General features: G+C 35.8%; 1 protein-coding gene across 1 annotated transcript; it reads left to right on the forward strand.

The window, feature by feature from the left end:
• The first annotated feature begins 3,640 nt into the window (after positions 1-3,640).
• otpa (orthopedia homeobox a) lies at positions 3,641-8,507 on the forward strand. The gene is made up of 3 exons (XM_053479043.1): positions 3,641-3,686; positions 4,142-4,539; positions 7,688-8,507. The coding sequence occupies exons 1-3, from the start codon at positions 3,650-3,652 to the stop codon at positions 8,207-8,209; spliced, it is 957 nt and encodes a 318-aa protein (XP_053335018.1). The 5' UTR covers positions 3,641-3,649; the 3' UTR covers positions 8,210-8,507.
• Positions 8,508-10,875: the final 2,368 nt, after the last annotated feature.

Genomic DNA, 10,875 nt, shown 5'->3' on the forward strand with positions numbered 1-10,875 from the left:
AAAAAACTGACATGAAAAAATTAACACATTTCTTTCGTACTTTTAACGCCAATAAATTACGACCCTTCAATTTATTTACTTGAACAAGTTGCTCCCTTCCTGCCCTTTCTGCTTTATTAAAGTAATTGCCTTCGAGTTGCGTTCTCTTTCCGTCTTATTGTACCTGGGTAATTATAAGGTTAAAGTAGGCCTATAAGTGTTTTTTTTTTTACAGCACGTAAAATAAATTGGAGGTCTTTTCTGCGGAGTGTCTGATAGCTAGAGTGTCCTAATGAAATTAATCTCAAACGGTTTAGCACCATTGATTAATTTACCAATTCACCCGTGAATTCCTTTCTACAAATGTAACTTTATGGCTCGTCGCGTGTGATACGAGTTCCAATTGATTGTTAGATTGCAGATTCTGGAGCAGATTAATTCGGTTTTGGCTCCGTCTTCACTATCCCGATTTCGATAATTTATTAAACCCCCTTCCACCCCCACAGCCTCATTACGGGGCTAATGAGCCGCCGCCGCTCCGTGACACTCGGCCCCTGCGTCTCGTTAAGGAAATAGCTCTTCAAATGCTGATTATTTTATTTGGAATCATAATTATATTGCTTTGGGCCGAATCACGGTCTAATCGAGGCCCCGTTCCGAGGGCAACGCTACTAATTGGAGCATGAGCATGCGCTACCTGCATCCTACCCCCCGCCCCACGAGCTAAGCACTCACAGACACGCGCACCACCCAATCCCGCTGCACGAGCGCGCGAATCTAATTTGTTAAACTGACGTTTCTGCAGGGGCACGATCGATTTGCTCTTTAGAAATTCTCAAATTGAGTGCCTTGCAAATTACTTGTGCTTGCAGTCAGAGAAAAGGATGTCACATGCATACACACACATGCATACATAGGTCAACAAAAAACGTGTTTTCCCCCCTAATTCACGGTGCAAGAAAACCTTGATTATTTTCCCGAATCCGGCAAGACGGACATTTTTCTCAGCTTTAAAGCGCGTGCAGTGTTTTACTTGTGTGGCTTTATTAAAAGTCACTCATCGTCTAGGGAGCGTGAAAATGTCTACTTTCCGCCCAGATGCGCTGCATTGAATTGCATGCAGCGAATTTGTTTGTCTATTTTTATTTATAGGCTGTACGAGATTGATGTGCTCTTGTGCGAAGAGAAATGTGACTCAGCTCTGATTCACTACCAATTACACACACACGCACACACACAAAAACACGCACACACACAAACACACAAACACACATATAGAAATATTTTAAATCGATTATTGAATCGTTCACCAGTGCAGGAATAATAATAATAATAATAATAATAATATGGTAATAACTATTCCCTGTATTACAGTCTTACACCGTATTTAATATTGCCAATTTTACATTAAAGAAGATGATCCACGTATTGTCTTAGGTGTAGGAGGCGAATCCCTTTTTAGGGATCTAACTGATTTTTTTAGCTTAATTAGTACAGATAATTAAAACTTAAGTCAGATTTTAATATTATTATTATTATTATTATTATTATTATTATTATCATTGTATCAATGTATTATGGATTAAGGCCTTATTTGTAAGTTTTTTCTCACCTTGGCTGCATGAGCCTATAGGTACTCATTTTATCTCTCTGTGTAAAGCGGTAAAACGGTTTTTATCCACATAACATTTAATAAAACGGTTTTCTCTTTCTTCGCGCTTCACAAAGAAAGCCGGTAATCTCGGTGTAGCTCTCAGGTTCTGGCATCGTGTGCAGACATCCAATCTGTACAATTTTGCACGAGGTAAACACACAGAATGAATTGCATTAGAAGCAGCCAATGTATTCACAGCGAGGTTGTTGTGTACCTGCTCCCGGCTGTGCGCAACCATTTAAACCCTATTTATTAGGGAAAAATCACTTGAACCGCTACGGAAAATCCTTTACTGCTGAATAAAGATACCAAAAGAAATGCGTGGGAAGCCTGGTAAATTCAACACGAGGGTCGGACGCAGTTTGTTTCTGATTTATAGTTTTGTCCTCCGAGTAATATCTCTCTGCAAGTGATTCTCGGTTTCTGTGAAAGCGTCGTTAAGCGTCTGTCGTCGCGTTTTAACCGGATAATTATGACCCGTGCTGAGAGCAATTCACTTTGTACAGCTATAAAAAGGAGGCGCGAACTATTGAAAAGTCGTAAAAACGAAGTACGCCATCAATCAAGCGACGAATTGGAGCAAGCACTTAAATAATGCACTGATTTAAAATCACTCAACACAATTTTTTATTCCTTTTTAACACGTAAAATTCTTCCAGACTATCATGCTAACATATGCATAAAGCATCGCTTTCGCTTTATTGCGCTTTTAGCAACGCCATGCTTCCACAACCCGTATTTATGTCTCGTACCCTCCATTGAGTGCTCAATACAACGTTTTTTTTCCTCGCCAAAAAGCGGGAGAGAAAACACGAGCATACCCACAACTCTTCACTCACAGGCCGTCTTTGCTGTTCCGCTGACATTTTGGTTTATCAATCCAACGGATTCTTTCCCTTATTTTGTTTTTGCATGTTTTTGTGTCATGAATCCTGACTGTGGGAGTATTCTCGCTTGGACGCCTCCATTGTATTACATTAAGCGTAATTTACAGAGGAGCTCTCGGTTTATATCTGCCTTTTGAGATTTGTATAATTTATCTACAATTAACATTTCAGATACCCATTTATGGCTCCACGCATCGCGCTGTCGTTGAGTTTGGTTGGCCTAAACAGACAGAAAGAAATAGCTTTTATTCTGGAGTAATAAAAGCATAACAAACAAAATCAATAAAATAATATTTTCCCATTTCGGGGTTTTCACATATAATTCGCCTCCCTGTGATTTATAATGACCTCGGCTGATATTCGCAGTACATTAGTAGGCTATAATTAGTATAGTAGCACTAATTGCATAAAGGCCTGATGGTCTTGAAAATTACTTCATTACAAGAACTTTAGATGCTGTCTTAAAGGCGCAAGCGCGCATTTCGTTACATTTCAGCATAAAAATGAATCGAAACCAAACTTTAACTGAAGCGAAAAAAAGGGTTCTAGGTGTTTTGGAGAGATGCGCTTGTGTCCCGGGGCTTGTTATTTGCGTGTAACCTAAATATTAATTACCATGCCACTAAAATGCTACTTCTACTACTACTACTACTACTAATAATAATAATAATAATAATTTAATAATAATAATAATTATTATTATTATTATTATTTTATCAGATATGAAGGTAAGAGGATGTTTGTTTACTCTTTCTATCAGAAATCACCGTGACTGTATGCATTTGGGTGGATCTTTTAAAAGAGGTCGACGCTTTGGCGTAACACTAAATCGGTCTCCAATTTGGAAGTTGGGATAAAAACATAAAAAATACCCTTCGGTGAGAAATGAGAAGAAATGAACGCATGTGAGTGGCTGACATGGGCCGGCTTCAAAAGCTGATTGGCTCTTATTTGAAGCCGCTTATGGGGCTATCCAACTATTAAGCACCTCCCCGTTCTTCTAAAGGGCATTATAATGCAGGGGACTTCCTTTTTAAAACCCCAATATATATACATATATTAAATAGGTTACAATCACAGAGTGATTTTTTTAAAAGTAAAATAAAACATCACCCTTGAGCGGCGAACGATGCTTTCGCACGTCGACCTGCTAGACGCTCGGCTTGGTGAGTAACTATCGCGAAACTGCGCTCTGGATGTGCACTGTAAGCTTTGAGGACCTTCTCTCTTAGCCTCGCTTTCTACGTCGCTCTCATTTCTTAAACCAAGCAGTGAAAAGTGACAATTTGTTCCTTGTTTAATTCTAATATAATTTAAAGTGATCTAATTTACTGGAAGGAAATGTAATTATCATTATTAGATTATGATGTAATTTAAGTATAATGATGGCATTGAATGGAATTAGACACTTGAAGCATGCGTAATTAAGGGGTGTGTGCAGTCCTCCCGTATTATTCGTGTTTTGTGTCATCGTAACAAGCGTGATTCTTTCGACACACTCAAAACTAGTTCACTTCTGTGCGATAATCGTTGTTTTTTACCGTAACTCGTATCTTTTATTATAATTGTAGAAAATTGACCTTTGTGTTTGTGTGTGTGTGTGTGTGTTTGTGCTTTGCAGGGATGAAAGATGCCACGGCGGACCTCCTGGGACACAGAGAGGCACTGAAGTGCAGACTCGGAGTCGGTGGCGGGGTGTCTGAGACCGGACATACCGGAGAACTTGGCCCGAGCCCGGAAACTCTAGAAGGCGCGACCCATCTGCCCGGTGACGAGCTCGGCAACGTGGGATCCAATCAACCAAACGGCAAAGAGCAAGACAAGCAACAGCAACAACAAAACCAAAACTCGGCGCAATCCGTTAGTCAACAAACACAGAAACAGAAACGCCACCGAACCCGCTTTACACCTGCGCAACTCAACGAGTTAGAGCGCAGCTTCGCCAAAACTCACTATCCTGACATCTTCATGCGAGAGGAGCTCGCGCTGCGCATCGGCCTGACGGAATCGCGCGTGCAGGTACGTCCGTTTACAAATGTTTACGACTTTTGCCTGTTTAAATTGGTACCTTATCAAAGGGCTTAATGCCATCACAACAACATAAGCAACATTAATATTAACAACCTACCTTATAAGGGTTTTATTATTATTATTATTATTATTATTATTATTATTATTACGTGACTGGTTAGAGATTAATCTATTATATAAAATAACCTGGGCCTCTTTAGAATTTCCAGCCACTCAAATAATTTACAAAAACAATAAGCTTTGATTTGTCGAAAAATAGTAATATAATAACTAAATTTTCTCTGACGGGAACGCTTGAAAAAAAAAAGAAATAGAGGAAAGCTATATAATTGTCTGTAGTGGTACAGCAATGTGTCCCCGTCATCAGTAGACGGAAAAAGATAATAAAGAAAATAATACATATAATTCAAATAATTCAAAATGTATATGACATGCTGCGCCATTGTTTATAATGAATCTCAGTTAAGTTTCCCTAACATTGTACTCTCGTTTAATCGTTTGATAAATCGTGTATGTTTTTGAGTCATTAATCCAGCTATTTAATGCAAGATGTGATTCATGTTCTGTCATCCGTCATGTGTCACCGGTACACATAGCTTATTTAATCGATATTAGGAGTACGACTTAGATTTCTTCGTGGTCAGTTCCAAGTTCACTAGACATTGCATATACACTGCATAGAATAAATAGACATTTGGGGATCCCGAAGCTTTAAACCCCAACCCATTGTTTTCCCACCTAGTTTAGTATTATTTATTGACTCCTTAAACTAAATGTAAAACCATGCAAATGTCCAAATAAACTAATAACCAGCATAATTACCCGATAATTCTTGTGTGCTATATTTATTTATTTATTTATTTATTTATTTTATTAAGCTTAGCCTTAATACTGCAAATTTATTTGTTTTTACATCCCACAGTCTTTTGCCTATTTATGGTACACGTTTCTAGCTATTACTTTTAGTACTTTTAGGATTTATATGTGATAGCTTATATAACCGATATCGCCAAAATGTGTTAACATTTATCTGTTTATCTCTAAGACGGTTCATTAAATCCATAGAACGTCGTTTGTGAAAAAGGCTGACGCGCATCATCTCAATAATCTCGTCCCACAATAAGGCGATTCGGCAGCATTAAAGCCCTAAATATGAGTCTATTAATTTCACCTATGACGGGTAGGATGTGCGTTCTCTTTTGTTGAATAAGGTTTGAAATATGTAGCCTACATATTTCCGTCTAAAGCCTAATGCGCGTCAGGCCAGATTTAACGAGTGTCGTTTTAACATGATGCCCTTGTTTTGTCCTTCCACCCACTCTTTTTAAATCCACTAAACGGGCGGGAACCGGTGGTATTAATTGTAATTTTCTCTTTTTCCAAACCATTAAGTTCCCATTAATCACCTGAGCTCAGCTCCCGAATGAGGTCTCTATAAAGCGTCTGGGATAAACACAGAGCAAGACCATAAACAGTCCATGATAGTGCTTTTGGACATACGAGACATTAATTAATGACCTTTACGGAAGAGCTGCATGATGGATTGTGCCAAGAAACGTTAATCTCATACTTTAACCTAAAATGCCTAAATAAAAATCGTACGGCGTTTCAGCTGCAGGCTCAGTTATTGTCGAAATTTAACATGTCTAAATTTCAAAATTATGTTATTTGCATGTTCGGTTGTTATAAAATATCCAGTTTAACAGGGGACACATAAATTACATTATAGGGTGATTGGTAGTGTTTGTTTTGAGAGTGATATAATCCATTAAAAATCTACAATTTAGATAAATGTATGCATATAATATACATATATATTTATATTATAAATATAGAAATATAAAATTTTATATATATATATATATATATATATATATATATATATATATAGAGAGAGAGAGAGAGAGAGTACTATATATACACTTATTTACTGGTAGTATATATACTAGCTGATAACTAGAAATTTAAATGTCTTCAACCAATAAACAATATTCTGGCAATAGATCGTAATAATCATCGTATGAGGATGGTATGTGTGTGTGTGTGTGTGTGTGTGTGTGTACAGTATATAAATATATGTACATATCAAATTCAAATTCAAATTTTATTTGTCACATACACAAACATACACAGTACAAAATGTAGTGAAATGCATTATACAACTGCCATTGACCCTAGAAGAGAATTAAAGTTTACAAATAAGAAATAAATATGAATAAAAGAAATACGATAGAAATTAAATTAAAAATTAAATTAAACTAGGAAAAATAGAACTAAAAATAAAAATAGAAATGTGCTAGGAAAAAATAGAACTAAAAATAAAAATAGAAATATGATGTGCAAAAATAGAAATCTACTGTACAAATTGAAATATACTGTGCTGTGTGTGCAAATATGCATAGAACAAAGTGACTTTGTGCAGAGGTTATTAAAGTGTCTTTGTGCACTGGTCCAGGATGTAAACGTAAAACTGTAAAATGTAGTGTAGGGTACACTACAAGGTAGGTGTGCAAAGTTATTAAAGTGTCTTTGTGCAATGGTCCAGGATGTAAACGTACGACATGTAGTGTATATATGAAGGAAGGTGAGCATGTAATTGTCCATATAACATATACGTTATTGTTTCGTAATTATAATAGTTATACATACATAACAGATTTACAATACATTAAATTAAGCAAATTAAACGTGCACTTTATTTTGCAATCTCCTCCTTTTTTGTAATCCATGCTAACCAGTTTTTATTGTGGGCCTATATGCATTTACAGCTTATTTATTTATTTATTTATTTATTGTCATGGGTAATTCTTTTGTCGTGTAATGTTTTGGTGTAACATAATAAAGGTGGAGCTAAGAAAGAACAGCAGCAATAGGTTTATCACATGAGTTTATTTAATGAAACTATTCTAAAGATTCCCCAAAGAACCAACATAATCATCTAAAAATAGATTTAATACAAAACAACTTATGAGTATAAACCTGAAAATAATGCTGACAAAAGACTAGCTAATCAATTACCCTAATCGTTAGCCTATTAAAAAAAATAGTTACTTCATGAGTTCTTTTAACATTTGTAATTATGAGATGTGGCTAGTCTTTGCATCAGATCATCAGGTGTGTGGTTTGGTTGTCGCAGGTTTGGTTCCAGAATCGACGCGCCAAATGGAAAAAGCGCAAGAAGACCACCAACGTGTTCCGCACCCCCGGCACATTACTTCCTACTCATCACGGTTTACCGCAGTTTCCTTCGGCAGCAATTAACGACAGCCTCTGCTCGTTTCACGCAAACGACACGCGCTGGGCCGCCGCCGGGATGCCGAGTGTCTCTCAACTCCAACTTCCGCCGGCGCTCGGCCGCCAGCCTGCAATGGCGCAGTCACTTTCGCAGTGCAGCTTGGGAGGCGCAGGCCCGACGGGACCTGGATCGATGGGTCTTTCCAACATGGCGTCCAATGGCTCGGCCTTGCAGTCGCACCATCTATACCAGCCCACATTTCCGGGGATGGTGCCAGCGTCACTCGCGGGTCCGACAAGCGCGAGTGGATCCACGCAACTCTGCAACTCGTCATCGACAGATAGTGACGTGTGGCGCGGCACAAGCATCGCGTCACTGCGCCGTAAAGCGCTCGAGCACACAGTCTCTATGAGTTTTTCCTAATGGCACGCGTTGGTTTCGAATATCTTCTTTTGTCGGTTTGTCTTCTTTTATACAAAATTTCTCTTTCAAAGCCCTGTCATTCAAAGGTTGACCTACTAAAAACTAAAGCATAGGCACCCGGATGTCTATATATCTATTATCTATCTGTGCTAATATATTAACAATCAGGCCTATTATTAAAGACATTTACACCTGACGCTGCACATAACACACAATGTAGCGCTCATATTTGCAATATTTGACACGGTACGCTACCTGCATTGTGAGTTTTTGTTTATGAAAACAAATCCTTGCATACCCCGACCACAAATCTTTTATTATTATTATTATTATTTTTATTTATTTATTTATTTATTTATTTATTTTTGCAGTAAATAAGTAGGAGAATAAAAGGGCAACTGATGTAAAAAAAAAAAAAAAGACAGAGAGGAAATATAAGAATAAACGTCGAATGCATGCGTGGACAGCGGTATCCTATAAGGAGAAATTGTTAATTAATTCTTTTTTTATTATTTATTTTAAAAATATTTTACTGTAAAAGGCTATGCTGTTCTACAAAATGTTTGGTGTAGATAAAAGCATTCTTAAATTGCTCTAATTTGGTCTATTTGTTATATATGTTCTAAGTTTTTCTGTGCACACAGATTTCTTAAATTTCTTAATTGTTATATGCTTTCATCAACATATTTATATCAATTAAATGTAATGTCAAATAAAATAATTTCGAATGTCATTTTGTGAACACCAAGTCAACTTTGTACTTTGTCCACACAAGGTGATAAATAAGCACAAATAGATTGTCTAAATTGGAAGTTTTAAATGTATTAGTTAATAGTATCCTACATGCAATATATAAATAAAAATAAGTCGCCAGGATCAGCTTATTTGTAGTGTCTGAAGCCTTTGCTCAACACTTGATGTTGGGTGATGGCTTTTAAAATTACATTTAACACATAATGTAAGTAATTTACTTTTTAAATCTTTCACTTGCATTGACCTCTCAGGTTACGGAAGTGCTTGTAAATTTTGTTTACGCTTTCATTTGAGAAAATGATTGTAAGCATTTTTTAAATTTGAATTAATAAATTAAAGAACAATTTGTAATGCTGCAAAATGCAACACAATTTTATAGATTATTCCAAAAGATAAAAGTTGTACAACATAAAAAATACATTAATTATTATAATAACCAAAAAAACTCCTATCTATTAAGCACTGAGTAAATATCATGCAATATCACCCAAGGAAAAATATTCAGAGATAAACAGTGTATTGTTAATGATGTGATATTGTTAAATTTTTACTATAGCCTTTGTAAAAGGATATATTATTTAAATATGTTATTTTTGAGATATTACTTACATACAGTAGATTATTTGCGATTAATATAAGTACACATTAGTACATTTTTGGGTAAACCAAATGTTATGCTGAATTAAATGTTGAATTTTGTTTGTCTGAGCACTTTTACACAGTCCCATGTATGGAAATAGGAAAGGAGAATTTTTATAAAATTGTTAAATACTAATAATACCAGCTCTGATACTTTACAAACGTAACCCATAAACATGTATAAAATTGTTAATTGAATAAAAATGTTTGTTATACACAATACACAAAATAAAAAAGCATGTAGCCCATAAGCTTTATATGGGGCGTTTTTTAAAAACCTTTAGTAATTTAAAACCATTAAAAGTCTTTTGAAATTCTTCTTTAAAAAAATTGCATAGATATTTTATTTGGGTTATGATTAAAAAGCCAATGTTTTCATACTCATTAAACTATTCAATGACCCCTTGTGCAGTGTAAAAGGGGCATTTTCACTTTCATTAGGACAGAACTCATCAAATAAAAGTGATTAGTTAGATCAAAACAAAGTGTGTATTTGTATAAAGATTCAGAAGTATAAGGTAATCTGATTACATTTTTGTGCGAAACAAATGTGTGATGAAATAACATGAATATCGGAATTTGTTCCAGTACGTGGTAAGTTAAGAAGTTTATGGAAATGTTAGGGCCATTACTCATTAACAAATTTTTGATAGGATGAGGTAAATACTGACTCACCTTGCGTTACTTTTAATTGCAGTGCAATGTGGTATAATGCCTAGTGGCGAAGGTGGAGACAGCATACCTATAATTGGTTTCCCTAAATAAACTTGTTTCCCTGAATAATTGAAATCTGTCATTTAAGGACTTAGAGAGTGAATTCTGTGCGTCTGTGCAGGTTATGAATAAAACACATTATACAACAGTTAGTTATGGTCCTCTAATTTGATTGGACAGGCGGCATTCCAAAAGTGATGATATTTAGGATAAGAGGACAGTTTAAAATTATTGTTTGCATCATTCTACTTGTTTGTGTGTTACAAAAAGTCCAATTATAGCATTAATTTGATTTACTTGAACAATTACTACACATACGGTCTTTAATGCTCTATCCAGCTGTAGATAGATAGAGCTGTATCCAGAAACAATTTTAACTGATAGAACAAAATTAACAAAATATTGGCCCATAATTTGTCTGAAATGGCAGTTGCTCAACATATTTTTTTGTTTATAAAACAGTTGTATAAAAGCCCTATCACATTTAAAAATGTGTTGTGATATTGAATATAAGCATGACTGTAAATACCTACAGTATTGCCCTTCTATGAATGAATCAG

The sequence above is a fragment of the Clarias gariepinus genome, chromosome 19, assembly GCF_024256425.1.
Source record: "Clarias gariepinus isolate MV-2021 ecotype Netherlands chromosome 19, CGAR_prim_01v2, whole genome shotgun sequence".
NCBI classification, from domain to species: Eukaryota; Metazoa; Chordata; class Actinopteri; order Siluriformes; family Clariidae; genus Clarias; species Clarias gariepinus.